Source organism: Babylonia areolata, chromosome 30 (genome assembly GCF_041734735.1).
Source record: "Babylonia areolata isolate BAREFJ2019XMU chromosome 30, ASM4173473v1, whole genome shotgun sequence".
In the NCBI taxonomy this organism is placed as follows: domain Eukaryota; kingdom Metazoa; phylum Mollusca; class Gastropoda; order Neogastropoda; family Buccinidae; genus Babylonia; species Babylonia areolata.
The window spans coordinates 5,675,088-5,694,757 of record NC_134905.1 but is presented as its reverse complement, the minus strand read 5'-3'; the positions used below and the strand labels follow the sequence as shown (position 1 = coordinate 5,694,757).

The window sequence follows — 19,670 nt, the reverse complement described above, 5'->3', positions numbered from 1 at the left end:
AGCGTTCAGTGGGTTATGGAAACAAGAACATACCCAGCATGCACACCCCCGAAAACGGAGTATGGCTCTCTACATGGCGGAGTAAAAACGGTCATACACGTAAAAGCCCACTCGTGTGCATACGAGTGAATGCAGAAGAAGAAGAAGAAGAAGAAGAACCAGTGTGCTCAGATATCTCTTGCTTATATATGTGTGTGTAAAGTATTGTGTTGGTCACTCAGTCTGGCTCCACGACTAAGCCAATATTGTCGTCAGTAGGGGGATTAGTAGGTGGTGTCCTAAGTACGGTTTTTTTTTTTTTGGTGCTTTTTCCTGTGTGCAGTTTTATTTGTTTTTTCCTATCGAAGTGGAATTTTCTACAGAATTTTGCCAGGAACGACCCTTTTGTTGCCGTGGGTTCTTTTACGTGCGCTAAGTGCTTGCTGACACGGGACCTCGGTTTATCATCTCATCCGAATGACTAGCGTCCAGACCAGCACTCAAGGTCTAGAAAAAGGGGGAGAAAATATCGGCGGCTGAACCGTGATTGGAACCAGCGCGCTCAGATTCTCTCGCTTCCTAGGCGGACGCGTTACCTCTAGGCCATCATGTATACAGCTCCTGTGGTGTGATTGTGAGGATTACTAATTAGATGTGAAGTTAACTCTCTCCATACGAGAGGCGACGTTAACAGCGTTTCATCCCAATTACCATCATCAAAATATTGCAAGCGGAACGCTCTTATACTGAAGAGGTGAATGTTGACAAAGAATACCACAGTTCTGACTCGACGGAAGCTAAAGGTTGGGTCATTCAGACACCCACTGGACATCCGAGGGGTCTGTGTAAAGGAGAAGAGAGAGGACTGGCCGTACTGAGTGAGTTAAGTGGTTGTTTTGGTGATGTTTCAATGGCAAATTGATGTTAATTTGGGTGGGATGAGATGCAGGCTTTCTCGGGTCTTCCCACCACACCCCCCTTTTCCCCTGGCACGCCCCTCCCATCACTCTCCCCAATTTTGATTTGATTGATGGATGTTTGTGTTTTTTTGTTTTTTTGTTTTTTAAATCTTTTCCTTATTAAACACACGTGCCGGCACACACACGCGTGCACACACGCACACACACACACACACACACACACACACTAACACACACACACACACATGCTATCACACACACACACACACACACACACACTAACACACACTAACACACACACACAAGAATCACACACACACGTGTGTGTCTAATATTACTTAATGTGGATAGACCTTAATTTAATGAAACTGAACACATGCCACACCACACGCACACACACACACACACACACACATATACATTCTCTCTCTCTCTGGCATGAAAATTTCCTCCATGGACACAACCTCCACCCCCTCCTCCCACCCAGTCCCCCAGCCCCACCCCTGATCCCCATCTCTTCCCCACCCACCCCACACCCTCCACCAACCCAATCCCTGTTTAATTAGTTCTGCTCTCCCTTAATGTATCCCCTTTATTTTTTATTTTTTTTTTTTTTTTTTTTTCTCATCTCCACGGTCACCCTTCATCTCCTTAACTCACTCAGTACGGCCAGTCCTCTCTTCTCCTCTACACAGACCCCTCTGATGTCCAGTGGATGTCTGAATGACCCAACCTTTAGCTTCCGTCGTCAGAATTGTGGTATTCTTTGTAAACATTCAAGTCTTCAGTATAAGAGCCTTCCGCTTGCAATATTTTGATGATGGTAATTGGGGTGAAACGCTGTTAACGTCGTCTCTTTCGCCGGTTCGTATGGAGAGAGTTAATTCAGTTTGTCAGCAACCCTTCCACTTCCCCCACCCCCACCCCACCCCCATCCTCCGCCCCCCTCCCCATCTTTCCCACTGAGTAATTGAACCCATCCCTTCCTGTAAGGAACAGGAAGGAAAACGCCCCATTATAGTTTGCACACGTCATGCCAGGGAAATCATTGTTGTGGTGGGTTGGCACAAGCTACTACTACAAGCATCCTGGTTAGTTGTCGAGTGTTGTTAATTTGTATGGAGTGTTTGTCAGAAAATTGTCTTGGGATCAAGTTTTGGTGAACCGGCAGTGGTGGCATGTGATCTGCTAGCTATATTGTACAGCCAGAAACAGCTGTTGAAACCACTTTATTACACTTAGAAAGCGGAATTGTTTTAATGTAATGGCCACTGACCTGTATACATATGTATGGTTGCACATGTTGTACACACACACACACACAAACACACACACACACACACACACACACACATATGAAAACCAAACCTTGAGTTGGATGAACAACAAAATTTAGAATTATAAGACAAAGAGAGAGAGAGAGAGAGCTCAAAAAGTTTTCTTTTATTCACAGAGACAGACAGACAGACAGACAGATACATAGATAGACGGATAGACAGGCGCTGTCAGTCTCTGGAGACTATAGAGTGTGTGCTGTGGGTGGTGATAGATAACAGCGTAGAGTGTGGTTGGACTTGCCACTACACCGGTGAACACGGTCCGTCCAACACTGCACAGGTAGCTGTTCAAAGTCTTTTGCTGGTCTCTTCTCTGGGCCGGGAGACTTTTCTTCTCTCACTCTCTTTCCCTTGAAAACGCTGGGCAAGCATCTTTCAAACTTGGGAGAGGCCTTTCTGTACCGTCTGCCTCCAAGCCAGTCGTTCTGAGGCTTCAGTTCAAGAGTCAAGTCCAGATTTTTGACTCACTTGTGTAAACAAAGTGAGTATGTTTTAACCCGGTGTTCGGTTGTCTGTGTGTGTGTGTGTGTCTATGTGTCCGTGGTAAACTTTAACACTGACATTTTCTCTGCAAATACTTTGATAGTTGACACCAAATTAGGCATAAAAATAGGAAAAATTCAGTTCTTTCCAGTCATCTTGTTTAAAACAATATTGCACCTCTGGGATGGGCACAAAAAAAAGAAAAAAAAAGAAACCTAATTATATGGAAACTGCATTTACTGTTATATCTATATTTTTTGTATTCTCTAAACTTGGCACTTTGATCTGATATTCTGACCCAACAACAAGAGCAGTCATTATTATCATTTTTTGTTTAAACAGGAACTTCTTTTGCTAAGCATGGAAGTTTTATTTATTTTTGCAAACGTTTTGGTGCAGATAGTAAAAAAAAAAGGGAAATTACTCTGTAATTAATGCTAGGGGACTTAATTCGCTTTAAACTGATCTTTCTCATCTTAAACATTACATTTTGAAATTATACACAATAAATAAGAAGCTTGGATTTTTTTTTTTTTTTTCAGTGTATCACAAGTGAGTCTTGAAGGCCTTGCCTCTCTTGTTATTGATTGATGTGGACACTTACATAGCGCCTGTCCTCAGTTGGAGACCAAGCTCTAAGCGCTTTATAAAGACAGGGTCATTTACACAACAGGCAGTCCACCTGGGTAGAGAGAGCTGACTGACAGCTGCCAATGGGTGCTCATCATTCGTTTCCTGTATCATTCAGTCAGATGTCAGGCACGCATACATACACACTCAGACAAACGTGTAACATTTTATTTTTACGTGTATGACCGCTTTGTTTATTTACCCCGCCATGTAGGCAGCCATACTCCGTTTTCGGGGGTGTGCATGCTGGGTGTGTTTCTGTTTCCATAACCCACCGAACGCTGACATGGATTACAGGATCTTTAACGTGCGTATTTGATCTTCTGCGTGCGCATACACACGAAGGGGGTTCAGGCACTAGCAGGTCTGCACATATGCTGACCTGGGAGATCAGAAAAATCTCCTCCCTTTACCCACCAGGTGCACCGAGATTCGAACCCAGGACCCTCAGATTGAAGGTCTCAGCGCTTTAACCATTCGGCTATTGCACCCATCAACATTCATGACAGCGCATTGCTGCGGAAGTGCAGAACAGTAGGTCGTGCTATTTAACTCTTTCCATACGAACGGCGAAAGAGACGACGTTAACAGCGTTTCACCCCAATTACCATCATCAAAATATTGCAAGCGGAAGGCTCTTATACTGAAGACGTGAATGTTGAAAAAGAATACCACAGTTCTGATGACGGAAGCTAAAGGTTGGGTCATTCAGACACCCACTGGACATCCGAGGGGTCTGTGTAGAGGAGAAGAGAGGACTGGCCGTACTGAGTGAGTTAAACAGTGAAAGACGAATGTTAACAGCAACCGAAAAACTGTGCGTGTGAATGAACTTTGGAGCACAGTTCAGCTTTGTTAAGTGTGGCTTGGAATACAATTAGGAGCCACAAAATTGTGCTTAGGGGCTCCGTTATTTGTTGTTGTTGTTTTTCAAAAGAAGAAGAAGAAGAAAAAAGCTGCGTCCTTTTTTTTTTTTTTCTTCTTCTTCTTCTTTTTTAAAAATTTTATAAAAAGAGAGAGAAAACGGATTCAGGAAAAGGTCACTGTGCAACAGAAACAATGTCGCCACTTTCCATCAACTTTCAGAAGGTCAGTTTAGCTGCAAGGGTGGTGGACACATTTTTCCCAAGTTATTATCTGAACTCCCCCCCCCCCCACCCTCGTTTTCTTTCTGTTTTTGTCGAATGAAACTCCTGTGTTCACTCGTTTAAATGGGCTTTTATGTGTGTGACTCTTCTTAACCCAGACATGAACGGGCATTTTCTGGAGTGAAACTTTTCAGTTAGTTTTTGTTCTTTTTGGAACACTGAGGTGGTTTGAAGTCTTTCTGTGTTGTTGGGCTGCGACTCTCATGTTTAAGTGCAGGTGTACTAGTGTTTGTTTTGTATTTGATTTGTGTGACTGTTCTTAATTAGTGAAGATTTTTTTTTAAATTTTTTTTTTAATTATATAAAATTATTATTTATTTATTTATGTACGCTTATAGTTGACTTCATCAAGTTTTTGCGCTTCATACATATTATTATTAGTAATAGTAGTTCTTTTTTTTTATGTATTTATCTATTATTCACCCATTCTCTCTCTCTCTCTCTCTCTCTCTCTCTCTCTCTGTCTCTCTCTCAAGGCCTGACTAAGCGCGTTGGGTTACGCTGCTGGTCAGGCATCTGCTTGGCAGATGTTGTGTAGCGTATTATGGATTTGTCCGAATGCAGTGACGCGCCCTTGAGCTTCTGAAACTGAAACTGAAACTCTTAAATTAACCCTGCCATATTTTTGGCATTTGAAATTCTTTCCTTGTCTATGACCTGCAAGTCATCATACAGATTTGGGTCAGTCACAGATGTGACACAGGGAGTTACAAAAAAAAAAAAAAAAAAAAAAGGAGGAGGAAAAAGAAGGAAAAAAAAAGTTACAGTTTTCTATTTATGAGTGGGTCTTTCTGTGTGTGACAGATTTGGGTCAGTCACAAATGTGACACAGGGAGTTACCCCCCCACCCCCCAAAAAAAAGAAAGGAGAAAAAAAAGAAAAAAAGTTACAGTTTTCTATTTATGAGTGGGTCTTTCTGTGTGTGACAGATTTGGGTCAGTCACAAATGTGACACAGGGAGTTACCCCCACCCCCCCATGCCCCCCACCCCCCCCAAAAAAAAGAAAGAAAGGGGAAAAAAAAGAAAAAAAGTTAGTTTTCTATTTATGAGTGGGTCTTTCTGTGTGTGACAGATTTGGGTCAGTCACAGAGGTGACACAGGGAGTTACCCCCCCCCCCCCCCCCCCCCCAAAAAAAAAGAAAAAAAAGAAAAGAAAAAGTTAACGTTTTCTATTTATGAGTGGGTCTTTCTGTGTGTGATAGATTTGGGTCAGTCATAGAGGTGACACAGGGAGTTACAAATATTCAACCCAGAGGCCCTCCGATTGAAAGTCCAACACTTAAACACAGGGTTATTCTGCCAAGGGGGAAAAAAAAATGACGATAATAATAATCTCCAACAGACCTGCAGAGAAGTAAGCAACGATGATAGTAATAATGAATAATAATGATAACAATAATGATGGTGATTTCCAGTGTGTGGTATTCCAGGTGAACAAAACAGACCAGCACAGGGGGTAAGCAGCAACAACAATAAATATTACAATAATGATAATGATTAATGATAATAATAATCATCTCCAACATCTGGTGTTCCAGGTGAACGAAACCGACCTGCAGAGGGCGACACACGAGGAGGCAGCCCAGGCGTTGAAGCGAGCCGGGGAGACAGTGGAGATCATTGCTCAGTACAGGCCTGAAGGTAACGCGTTTGACCCCCTTTACTCTCCCTGGGATGTGGGAATTTTTTTTTTTTTTTACATTATAGTTATTATTTATTTATTTAATTATCTATTTATTTGTGTAAGCTTATCTATTATTTATTCACCTTTTTTTTTCTTTTTTTTTTCTCCTCAAGGCCTGACTAAGCGCGTTGGGTTACGCTGCTGGTCAGGCATCTGCTTGGCAGATGTGGTGTAGCGTATATGGATTTGTCCGAACGCAGTGACGCCTCCTTGAGCTACTGAAACTGAAACTGGGATGTGGCACTCACATGGCATGGTGACGTCGCTGGTGACATCATCAAAAGAAGGGAAATATCTCTGGAAGAATGGAAAATTTCCACATTTGATGTAGAGCAGTGGTGTGTGTCCATCGAGATCGATGATGACCATCGTTGTCATCCACCTGGGGGATGGGGTGGGGGTGGGGGGGGCTGCTCATGAATCTATCTGTGAATGCGCAGATGGCTGAATAGTCCAATCTGCGCACGAAGTGTTCGCTGACAGTTGGGGCAGACAAAGACAGGCATATCATTGTCAGGGAGCTTGTTTACCCGTGACTTTCTGGCCTGCCTCTTCTGAACAGTAGTAAATATTTATCTGCGAAAGGCTGAAAATTCACACATAAAGGTCATTTGATCTTGAGTAGCAGTATATCTCCAGTCCGTTTTCTCAAGTTTTTCTGTCATCTCAGCCGTTTAATCGTGTGTGTGTCTGTGCGTGGGTGTTACTGTGAGTGTTGGAGTGAAACAGTTGTGGTATTGATAGTATGTTACTTTGTGAGTTTCATGCATTGTGTTTTTGTTTTGTTTTTTATATATAATATTAATGATTCTGTTTTTATGTTTCTACTACTTTTTATATATGCTTTCTTGTTTCACTTTAGGTACTGGATTGTAAAGCGCTTAGAGCTTGCTTATGCTTGAATTATAGCAGTATATAAAAATAAAATATTATTATTATTATTATTATATTACTCTCTTGTCGGTGTGCAGACTACAACCGGTTTGAGGCGAAGATCCAGGACCTGAGGGAACAGATGATGAACACCAGCACTGGAAGCCTCCGCACCACGCAGAAACGTACACTCTACGTCAGGTAGAATACTGTATTACTCTTTTTATCATAACAGATTTCTCTGTGTAAAACTGTAGGCATGGGGGAAAGAGACAAGAGGAGGTCAACTCGTGCACTGCCGACTGGCAGGGCCGAGAAAACGCGGAGCGCGTTGAGTCCGTTCGTGGATCGATTTTGATAGAATCAGTGGCACCACTGTCCTGAGTGTGGGGCAACAAACCCCTAGAAGTCACCAGAGGAGGTGTAGGAGGTGGTGGAGGTCTGGAGTCAACCGGAGGGAGCGGAGGAAGTGGAGGAGGCGGCGGGTTGGCGTTGATGAGAGAGACTGAAGTAGAGGGCCCAGAATGTCCGCTGATCGATTGCGATCGCGCCTCAGTTTTAGCCCGATCGCCCAATCAAGCCATATAATTATGTGACCTGATTGAAGACATTGACATAAAACGAGGACGCACAAGAATCGACAGACAGACTGAAAATACGGAAAAAAAAAAAAAAAAAAAAGCCATATGAATAGCACAGGAACAGCAGTTACGATGGCTGCTGGAAAAAGAGGGCCCTAGTCACAGTGGCAAAGGGGAGGTTACCTACTTCTGGGAGGTTATCGGCCGTAGCTACTTTTGTTTTCTCCGCATAGGCGGGTATTAGTTTGCGCAGGACAGGAATGTCAGACCCCTGCTGGGGTCTGCGCTAGTGGGTCACGGAAAGTATGTTAGATAAACATAATTTTAGGAAGAAAATTTCCTCTGCTCTCCCCCGGGAGAGCGTGTCACTACGCTGAGAGCACCAAAATTCAAGCTGCTCTCCCCAGGGAGAGTGTCGCTGCACTGAGAAAGCCATCCCCCTGCTTGCAATTTTATTTCTTTACCTGTCGAAGTGGATCGCCACAGAATCTTGCCATGGACAACCCTTTAGTTGCCGTGGGTTCTTTAATGTGTGAAATTCAGGCTGCTGTCTTAGGTAAAAGTGTGTTCCCACTGAGCAGCACTGTCCATATATTTTAATCAGTATTTCCTGCATGCAAGTGCATTTGTTTTACTCTCAAAGTGGATTTTTAGACGGAATTTTACCAGGGACATCTCTTTTGTTGCCGCTTTTATGTGCGCTAAGTACATGCTGCACATGGGACCTCGTTTTATCGTCTCATCTGAATGACTAGTAGTGTCAAGACCATCACTCAGTGTCTAGTGGAGGGAGGAGAAAATCCTGGGCGACCCTGGAGTTTGAACCAGTGCACTCGGATTCTTTCGCTGGTCTAGAGGGATGTGTTACCACGAGGCCAACACTCACCTTGATTTTGATGTCACGTGGTTGAAAAGACATTATGGTAATCCTTTATGTCAGGTGAATCACTTTGACTTGATGTCAAGTATGTCGAAAAGATATTATTATCATTTATTAAATTATTATATTATCTCCCACAATTTGAAATAGGAGAAAAATACGGAAAAAATTGTTAAGAAAGCACAACAGTGCCTGTACTTTCTTCGCCCCACAAAAAGTTCAGAATTAAAAGAGAAATTATGGTTGATTTCTACCGAGCACTCAATGAAAGTGTGTTAACCTTCGCCATAACTGTTTGGTATGGAAACATTTCCAAGACAGAAGTTGCAGCCCTGAACAGAATCGTAAAAACTGCCACCAAGATTACCAGGGCTGATCTACCTTCTCTAGACAACATATGTTATAAGCAGCTACTCAGAAAAGCAAAATCAATCAGCCAGGATGAATCACATCCAGCTCTTTGGATATTTCGAGATTCTCCCCACTGGTCGACAGTACAGAAGTATAAGGATGAAAAACCAATCACTTCGCCTGTAGCTTTTTTTCCGAAAGCAGTCAATACCCTGTCACTCGAACAAATCCAGTATGATTAAATAGAATTGTGCAATCAACAACCATCTACCTGAAGATCTTGCCATCAGCCCCATCCATATGTAATATGCGGCTTCTGTTCAAATGTGTGTGTGTGTGAGTGTGAGAGAGTATGCACAAGTTTTTGTATTGATATGAACATGTATGTATCCTAATTTCTACTCTTATCGGTGTCTGTGTATGATTTTTGATTTATGTTCGTACCTTTTTATGTACTGTCCCTCCCAATATTCCTTGTGACCCCGGTACACTTGGTGACAAAGAAATATTCTAAAGAAATATTCTCTTCTATTCTGTTACTGCATGTTTATGTCAGGTAACTTACCTTGACTTGATGTCACGTATGTGAAAAGACCTAATTGTAACCTTTGTGTCTGGTAACTTACCTTGAGTAAATGTCACATACGTGAACAAATATTGTCACAATCTTTGTCAGGTAACTCACTATGACTGGATGTCACATTATGTGAAAAAAAACATTATTGAAATCCTTCGTGTTAGGTAACCTACCTTGACTTGATATCACATTATATATGAGTGGAGTGATGGCCTAGAGGTAACACATCCGCCTAGGAAGCGAGAGAATCTGAGCGTGCTGGTTTGAATGACGGTTTAGCCGCCGATATTTTCTCCCCCTCCACTAGACCTTGAGTGGTGGTCTGGACGCTAGTCATTTGGATGAGACGATAAACCGAGGTCCTGTGTGCAGCATGCACTTAGCGCACGTAAAAGAACCCACGGCAGCAAAAGGGTTGTTCCTGGCAAAATTCTGTAGAAATATCCACTTCGATAGGAAAAACAAATAAAACTGCACGCAGGAAAAAATACATAAAAAAATGGGTGGCGCTGTAGTGTAGCGACACGCTCTCCCTAGGGAGAGCAGCCCGAATTTCACAGATAGAAATCTGTTGTGATAAAAAAAGAAATACAAATACAAATGATAATGAGAAGAAGAATGGTAGTAGCAGTAGTAGTAGTAGCAGTAATATTAATTACTTAGTTTTGTTGTTTATTTCCTACCCACGAACAGGGCGCTGTTTGACTACGACCCCTCCAAAGACAGCGGCCTGCCCAGCAAAGGCCTGGGGTTCCACTACGGGGACATCCTTCACGTCACCAACGCCAGTGACGACGAGTGGTGGCAGGCCAAGAGGATCACTCCTGAGGGCGAGGAGGAGGGCATGGGCATTGTGCCCAGTAAACGCAGGTGAGGGCGGGGGGGCTGGGGAGGTGGTGTTTGGGGTGAGGGGGATGTGGGGGTGAGTGGGTGGGGGAAGGATGAGGTTGGGGGTGGTGTTGTGGGGGTGGTGGTGTTGGGGCCCTCGAGGAGGTATGTTAAATCGAAGTAATGTTAAATCAGAACAGGCACCACTGAGCACCACCGAAGTGACTCAGCAGCAGTGCAGGGTCTCCTCTGGTGTGTGGCCTCCTGGCGACCTAACATCGATGGTTCCCTGTGGACTGCCGACGCTGGAACTGTGACGGATGAACCCGGGTGTGGCCGTGTATGGGAGGAATCTAAATGAGCGGCGTGGGAGTAATGCCACTGAAACAGTGCAGATGATGGGGCAGCAAAAAAAAAAAAAAAAGTTTTATGATGAGTGGTGGACGGCCCAGAGGATCGAACCCAAGGGAGGTGGGCATCGTGCCCAGCAAACACAGGTGAGGGGACCAAAAACAACAACAAAAAACTGTGCCATGCACAGCAATAAGCTGCGGCACTGTACAAGACAGCAGCAGTGGGATGCACAATACAATTTGATTCATTGATCCATTACGTGAAATTGGAATGTACGGTGGATGCAAGGCTCTTAACGTACATTCCACAGTCTCCCAGGCATGGATGGAGGGTGGTGTGAGAGTGCATGGGTGTATGATGCATTTTATGTATGTGTGTATGGAGGTTTGGGAGGAGGATTGGTGGGGGGGGGGGGACTTTTTGGGTGGGTATGTGGTATCTGTCAGGGTTGTGTGTGTGGAGGTGAGGGGGGGGGGGGGGGGGGGTATTTGGTATCTGTCAAGGTTGTGTGTGTGTATGTAGAGGTGGGGGGGGTAGGGAGGGAGTTTTTTTTGAGGGGATGTTGTGGTATGTGTCAGGGTTGTGTGGGTGGAGGAGCTTTTGGGGGTGTGGGGGAGGGTAGGTGGTATCTGTCAGGGTTGTGTGTGTGAGGGTAGGGGTGGGGAGGGAGCTTTTTTTTGAGGGGATGTTGTGGTATGTGTCAGGTTTGTGTGTGTGGAGGTGGGTGGAGGAGCTTTTGGGGGTGTGGGGGGAGGTATGTGGTATCTGTCAGGGTTGTGTGTGTGAAGGTAGGGGGGGAGGGAAGGGTGTGGGAGGGAGGGGGCTTTTTGGGGGGGTATGTGGTATCTGTCAGGGTTATGTGTGTGTGTGTGTGTGTGAGGGGAACGAACTGTAAAGTGGGCTTTGAGCAGTGTTCCTGGGGAAACGCGCTGTATAAACGTCCATTGTCATTGTTGTTTTTCACTGCAGAGTGAATTTGTGGTGACGCTGTGTGTGTTTCCAGGGTAGAAAGGAAAGAGAGAGCCAGGTTGAAAAACGTCAAGTTCACGGGCAAAAACAGCACATCTGCAGACAAGGTACTAACGTCTTGTCTTCGAAGAAAATGTCTGTGTTGTGTCTGTCTTGCACACCCCTCCTCCCTGTATCTGTCTGTCTGTCTGTCTCTCTTTTGCTCGCACTCTCTTTCCCTGCCTCTTTTTCTCCCTGTGGCTCTGTCTCTCTCTGTCTCTTTGCTGCCCCTATTTCTGTCTTTAATTCTCTCTCTCTCTCTGTCTCTCTCTTGCTGCCCCTATCTCTGTCTTTAATTCCCCCCACCCCCACCCCCCACCCTCTCTCTCTCTTGCTGCCCCTATCTCGGTCTTTAATTCCCCCACCCCCCTTCTCTCTCTCTTGCTGCCCCTATCTGTTTTTAATTTCCTCTGTCTTTAATACCCTCTGTCTCTTGCTGCCCCTATCTCTCTCTCTCTCTCTCTCTCTCTCTCTCTCTCTCGCTCTCTCTCGCTGCCCCTATCTCTCTCTCTCTCTCTCTCTCTCTCTCGCTGCCCCTATCTCTGTCTTTAATTCCCCCCCTCTCTCTCTCTCTCTTGCTGCCCCTATCTGTTTTTAATTTCCTCTGTCTTTAATTCCCTCTGTCTCTTGCTGCCCCTATCTCTGTCTTTAATTCCCTCATTCCTTCTCTGTCTCTCTCTTGCTGCCCCTATCTCTGTCTTTAATTCCCTCCTCTCTCTGTCTCTCTCTTGCTGCCCCTATCTCTGTCTTTAATTCCCCCCCCCCTCTCTCTCTCTCTTTGCTGCCCCTATCTCTGTCTTTAATTCCCTCCTCTCTCTGTCTCTCTCTTGCTGCCCCTATCTCTGTCTTTAATCCCCGCCCCCCCCCCCTCTCTCTCTCTCTCTTGCTGCCCCTATCTCTGTCTTTAATTCCCCCCCCCCCTCTCTCTCTCTCTTGCTGCCCCTATCTGTTTTTAATTTCCTCTGTCTTTAATTCCCTCTCTCTCTCTTGCTGCCCCTATCTCTGTCTTTAATTCCCTCTCTCTCTGTCTCTGTCTTTAATTCCCTCTCTCTCTGTCTCTCTCTTGCTGCCCCTATCTCTGTCTTTAATTCCCTCCTCTCTCTGTCTCTCTCTTGCTGCCCCTATCTCTGTCTTTAATTCCCCCCCCCACCCACCCCCCTCTCTCTGTCTCTTGCTGCCTCTATCTCTGTCTTTAATCCCCCCCTCTCTCTCTCTCTTTGCTGCCCCTATCTCTGTCTTTAATTCCCTCTCTCTCTGTCTCTCTCTTGCTGCCCCTATCTCTGTCTTTAATTCCCTCTCTCTCTGTCTCTCTCTTGCTGCCCCTATCTCTGTCTTTAATTCCCCCCCCTCTCTCTCTCTCTTTACTGCCCCTATCTCTGTCTTTCATTCCCTCTCTCTCTCTGTCTCTCTCTTGCTGCCCCTATCTCTGTCTTTAATTCCCCCCCCCTCTCTCTCTCTCTTTGCTGCCCCTATCTCTGTCTTTAATTCCCTCTCTCTCTGTCTCTGTCTTTAATTCCCTCTCTCTCTGTCTCTCTCTTGCTGCCCCTATCTCTGTCTTTAATTCCCCCCCCCTCTCTCTCTCTCTCTTTGCTGCCCCTATCTCTGTCTTTAATTCCCTCTCTCTCTGTCTCTCTCTTGCTGCCCCTATCTCTGTTTTAATTCCCCCCCCCCTCTCTCTCTCTCTTTGCTGCCCCTATCTCTGTCTGTAATTCCCTCTCTCTCTGTCTCTCTCTTGCTGCCCCTATCTCTGTCTTTAATTCACCCCCCCCCCCCTCTCTCTCTCTCTCTTGCTGCCCCTAACTCAGTCTTTACTTTCCTCTCTTTCTCTTGCTCATACATGAATGAGTGAGCTTTTATGCGCATGACCTTTTTTTTTTACCCACCATATTGGCAGCCATACTCCATTCTTCGAGGCTGTATAATAATAACAGAGTACAATACTTATGGATCTGTTTCTCTTACAATACTTGTCAACCTGTTCCTCTCACATTACCTGTCAATCTGTTCCTCTGACAATGTCGATCTGTTCCTCTCACAATACTTGTTGATCTGTTCCTACATATAGATCTGTTAATGTTCCTCTCACGGTACTTGTTGATCTGTTCCTACTTGTCGATCTGTTCCTCTCAATACTTGTTGATCTGTTCCTACATATAGATTTGTTCCTCTCATAATACTTGTTGATCTGTTCCTACTTGTCGATCTGTTCCTCTCACAGTACTTGTTGATCTGTTCCTCTGACAATGTTGATCTGTTCCTCTCACAATACTTGTCAATCTGTTCCTCTGACAATGTTGATCTGTTCCTCTCACATTACTTGTTGATCTGTTCCTCTGACAATGTCAATCTGTTCCTCTCACAATACTTGTCGATCTGTTCCTACTTGTCGATCTGTTCCTTCTCACAATACTTGTTCCTCTCACAGTACTTCTCAATATCTCCTCTCACACTGTCGATCTGTTCCTCTCACAATACTTGTTCCTCTTACAATACTTGTCAGTCTCTCCTCTCACACTGTCGATCTGTTCCTCTCACAATACTTGTCGATCTGTTCCTACTTGTTGATCTGTTCCTTCTCACAATACTTGTTCCTCTCACACAATACTTGTTCCTCTTACAATACTTGTCAGTCTCTCCTCTCACACTGTCGATCTGTTCCTCTCACAATACTTGTCGGTCTGTTCCTCTCACAATACTTGTCGGTCTGTTCCTCTCACAATGTCAGTCTGTTCCCCTCACAATACTTGTCGGTCTGTTCCTCTCACAATGTCAGTCTGTTCCCCTCACAATACTTGTCGGTCTGTTCCTCTCACAATGTCAGTCTGTTCCCCTCACAATACTTGTCGGTCTGTTCCTCTCACAAATCTTGTTGATTTGTACCTCTCACAACACTTTGTCCATCTGTTCCTACTTGTCAGTCTGTTCCCCTCACAATACTTGTCGGTCTGTTCCTCTCACAAATCTTGTTGATTTGTACCTCTCACAACACTTTGTCCATCTGTTCCTACTTGTCAGTCTGTTCCTCTCACAATACTTGTCCATCTGTTCCTACTTGTCAGTCTGTTCCTCTCACAATACTTGTCCATCTGTTCCTACTTGTCAGTCTGTTCCTCTCACAATACTTGTCCATCTGTTCCTCTGACAATGTTGATCTGTTCCTCTCACATTACTTGTCGATTTGTTCCTCTGACAATGTCAGTCTGTTCCTCTCACAATACTTGTCGATCTGTTCCTACTTGTCGATCTGTTCCTTCTCACAGTACTTGTTCCTCTCACACTGTCGATCTGTTCCTCTCACAATACTTGTCGATCTGTTCCTGCTTGTCGATCTGTTCCTTCTCACAATACTTGTTCCTCTCACAGTACTTCTCAATATCTCCTCTCACACTGTCGATCTGTTCCTCTCACAATACTTGTCGATCTGTTCCTACTTGTTGATCTGTTCCTTCTCACAATACTTGTTCCTCTCACACAATACTTGTTCCTCTTACAATACTTGTCAGTCTCTCCTCTCACACTGTCGATCTGTTCCTCTCACAATACTTGTCGGTCTGTTCCTCTCACAATGTCAGTCTGTTCCTCTAAAAATACTTGTCAATCTGTTTCTCTCTCAATACTTGTCGATCTGTTCCCCTCACATTACTTGTCGATCTCTTCCTCTCACAAATCTTGTCGATTTGCACCTCTCGCAACACATTGTCCATCTGTTCCTACTTGTCAGTCTGTTCCTCTCACAATACTTTGTCCATCTGTGCCTCTCACAATACTTGCCAATCTGTTCCTACTTGTCCATCTGTTCCTCTCACAATACTTGTCCATCTGTTCCTCTCACAATACTTGTCCATCTGTGCCTCTCACAATACTTGCCAATCTGTTCCTACTTGTCCATCTGTTCCTCTCACAATACTTGTCCATCTGTTCCTCTCACAATACTTGCCAATCTGTTCCTACTTGTCCATCTGTTCCTCTCACAATACTTGTCCATCTGTTCCTCTCACAATACTTGCCAATCTGTTCCTACTTGTCCATCTGTTCCTCTCACAATACTTGTCCATCTGTTCCTACTTGTCAATCTGTTCCTCTCACAGTACTTGTCATCTGTTCCTACTTGTCAATCTGTTCTTCTCACAATACTTGTCCATCTGTTCCTGCTTGTTAATCTGTTCCTCTCACAATACTTGTCCATCTGTTCCTACTTGTTAATCTGTTCCTCTCACAATACTTGTCATCTGTTCCTACTTGTTAATCTGTTCCTCTCACAATACTGTCCATCTGTTCCTACTTGTCAATCTCTTCCTCTCACAATACTTGTCCATCTGTTCCTACTTGTCAATCTATTCCTCTCACAATACTTGTCCATCTGTTCCTACTTGTCCATCTGTTCCTCTGACAATACTTGTCCATCTGTTCCTACTTGTCCATCTGTTTCTCTCACAATACTTGTCCATCTGTTCCTACTTGTCCATCTGTTCCTCTCACAATACTTGTCCATCTGTTCCTACTTGTCAATCTGTTCCTCTCACAACATCGATCTGTTCCTCTCACCTGTCCTACTTGTCGATCTGTTCCTCTCAGAATACTTGTCTTTCTGTTCCTGCTTGTCAATCTGTTCCTCTCATAACGTCAGTCTGTTACTCACAATGCTTGTTGATCTGTTCCTCTCACCATACTTGTCCAGATCTGTCTACTTGTCAATCTGTTCCTCTCATATCGGCAATCTGTTCCTCTCACAACATTTGTCGATCTGTTCCTCTCACAATACTTGTCCATCTTTTCTTACTTGTCAATCTGTTCCTCTTATAATGTCTCGATCTGTTCCTCTCACAATGTTTGTCGATCTGTTCCTCTCGCAATACTTGTCCATCTGTTCTTACTTGTCAATCTGTTCCTCTTATAATGTCTCGATCTGTTCCTCTCACAGTGTTTGTCGATCTGTTCAATGTTTGTCGATCTGTTCCTCTCTCACAATGCTTGTCGCTCTGTTCCCTCTCCCCTGACATGGTGGCTGCCGGCCTCAGCACCACCACAACCAAGCAGCGTCAGCCAAGGACAAGGACAAGAAGAAGAACTTCTCCTGGTCCCGGAAGTTCCCCTTCATGAAGAGCAAGGACCACAGCGGCAGCGAAGACGTCTCCGCCGACGAACGTGAGTTTATGATAACGACGATATAGATCCTTTTTTTTTTTTTTATCTCTTTACCCTGCCATGTAGGCAGCCATACTCCATTTTGGGGGGGCGTGCATGCTGGGTGTGCACCCACTGAGGGGATGGGTAGTTAGGAAGGGGATGGATGGAGGGGGTAGGCAGGGAGTTAGGGGAGGTGGGGTGGGGGGGGGGTGTGGCAGGAAGGGCAGTGTTTTGGGGGGTATATATAATTATTTTGGGGGTGGCAGAGGAAGAGTGGTGCAGGAACTAGCGTCATTGAAATGGTCTTGAAATATTCTTGGGAGTACTGTAAAAAAAAAAAAAAATCACGCATCGTTATATAAGCTGCATCCCTTAAAAAAAAATTGTAAAAAGGGAATTTATTTACACATAAGCTGCAATGGTTTATGAGCTACAAATGTCACACACACACACACACACACACACACACACACACACACACACACACACACACAGTGCAGAAAACGTCTCAAATTTACCCACAAAAAGTGAGAAACTCGATCGCCTTCAGATTGAAAGCTGCATTGTAAGCATTGCATCATGTTTTTGGTATGATGGAAGTTGTCTGAACAAGGGCAGTCAACTGAATGTTTTGTTTGCATTAAGGCATTGTGTAAATTTGGAGGGAAAGAACATAAAACGGTTAACACCAGCACACTTTAAATGGTGAGTTTTGATTTCACAAAGAGTCGAAACCAGTCTTGCAACCTAACATGAATTTAAAGAGTGACTCGGAGACTGACAGCAACACTTGATTTGACCTGAATGTGTCACCGGTAAAACCCACAACTACAGAAAAATCAGACTGACGGCAACACTTGATTTGACATGAACATGCCAACGGGGGAAAACCCACAACATCAGAAAAATCCACAAACAAGCGGTGTCGTTATTTTAGCCGCAGTTGATTGGAAAACTTGCAGCAAATAGTCCCAACTTTTAAGGTATTCAGCAAGCCGCATCACAGGGGGGGGGGGGAGGGGCAGGGGGGCAAAGTTGCGGCTTATAGTCTGAAATTTACGGAATTTAATGTTCCAGGGCTGGGTTGCATGTTAACTGGCGCTGTTTGCTTAGCGCTGAGATTTGTCCTTAGTCTGCGCTCATTCCGTAGACCTCTAGAGGGGATGCACAGGATGCCAGGAGACTTAGTGTGCATGTTAGTGCATGCATTAGACAATGGGAAGTGAGAGGGGGAGAGAGAATGAGGGATGGGGTGGGGGGGGGGGCGCTTTCTTCTGTCTCTGGTTTCTCTGTCTTTTTTTTTTGTCTTTTTTTCTTTTTCTTTTTTTGTCTTTTTTTTTTCCCACTCATCTTTTTTTTTCTTTTTTTTTCCCCTCATCTTTTTTTTCTTCTTTTTTTTTCTCCTTTATATCCCCCCCTAACCCCCCCACCCACACACACACACACCTTCCGAACACACCCCCTTCTTTATTTTTGGTCCTAATATCCTTTGTATTTTTGTCCGTCTTTGTTTTTTTGCCTCTATCATTTTTTTTTTTTCTTCCTTTCTTCTTTTTTTCTTTTTTCAAATTCTACGTATTTGTTCATTTATTTATTCCATCCCTTCATCTCTCTTAATTGAGTCTGTCATTCCTGTCTTGTCATGTGTCTGTCTTTGTTGATGTTCTTGTTCGGGTTTTTTTGTGTGTCGTTTGTTTCTGTTCACTCTCTCTTTCTCATTCTCTTTCTCTGTCTTTGTATTTGTTCTCTCTCTCCCTGTCCCTCCCTCTCTGTCTAAAATTTCGTTCGTTCGTTCGTTCTCTCTTGAATGCTTGAATTTTGTAGAAAATTGAATCGTGAGACAGAACGAAAGTGATGTCATTTTTCGCTCATCGTATATCTATACTGGTCTTGCGGTACTCTTTGGTTGTCTGCTTGAAAGCGTGTGTGTTGCACTTGTGAAGTGAGTGGTGAACAAATTGCTCTTGCATTTTGTGCACTGTTTGGTCCAGACTTATTTCCGAGTGAGTGCAAGAAGAATATATATACCAAGATCTTCAAGAACATAAGGTTTTGTTAAACTTGTATCATGTATGGAATATGTTGGTTGTTTTTGTTTTTTTTTTACACCTTTTTCATGTGTCATATTTGCTATTGATATTTAAGAGTTAACTGCTTGCTATGTTAACAATATTTTTGTTGTGTCTATGTGTTTTTACAACAGATTTAAGGATAAGATTGAGAACTGGTTTATCAGACATTTTTTTTGTTTGTTTTTTTTCTCATACATGTATATTCTGCTTTTGATATATATTTTGTGGTTGGCGTCATTGTTGCTGTTTTTCCAAGAAAAGACCTTGTTTGTAACATGACTTTTTCTGGATCTGTTCCTTTATTTCTGCAAACACACAGTGGAAGGTAATTATCTTTTCTTACTGTCTGCTTCAAACGTAATTATGTATCTTGCTTATTTCCATCCTTGTGATTGATTGTCATACTTCTGGCAGTCATCATTATTATTATTAACTGGCTTTCATGTCTGTATATCTCTGTCCTCTTGCTTTTACCATTTCTCTAATTTTAAAGCTAATTCTTCAGCTGTAGAGGGTTTTTGATAAAAGAAGATGCAGTTTAAAAAAAAAAAAAGGGGGGGGCGCGGGGGGGAGGGAGATTGTGAAAAACACATTTCATTCATAAAAAGAAATGTTTGATTTAATCATGCAGTTGCCTTTTCCAAACAGACTAGATTGTGAAAAACACATTTCATTCATAAAAAAAAAATGTTTGATTTAATCATGCAGTTGCCTTTTTCAGACTAGATTGTGAAAAACACATTTCATTCATAAAAAAAAAAGAAAAAAAAAGTGTGATTTAATCATGCAGTTGCCTTTTCAAACAGACTGAGAGTTTACAAACCATTTGTCCCATAT

At 43.6% G+C, this 19,670-nt stretch overlaps 1 protein-coding gene across 1 annotated transcript in view; it reads left to right on the top strand.

Annotated features, from left to right (window-relative positions):
• The first annotated feature begins 6,042 nt into the window (after positions 1 to 6,042).
• Positions 6,043 to 19,670, top strand: part of LOC143275305 (disks large homolog 1-like) — a 34,743-nt gene continuing 21,115 nt past the window's right edge. Inside the window, exons 1-5 of the mRNA XM_076579301.1 lie at positions 6,043 to 6,139; positions 7,154 to 7,256; positions 10,138 to 10,314; positions 11,630 to 11,702; positions 16,653 to 16,779. Of these exons, the coding sequence (XP_076435416.1) occupies positions 7,198 to 7,256; positions 10,138 to 10,314; positions 11,630 to 11,702; positions 16,653 to 16,779 (436 nt within the window). The 5' untranslated portion in view covers positions 6,043 to 6,139; positions 7,154 to 7,197. The remainder of the gene's footprint in view (positions 6,140 to 7,153; positions 7,257 to 10,137; positions 10,315 to 11,629; positions 11,703 to 16,652; positions 16,780 to 19,670) is intronic.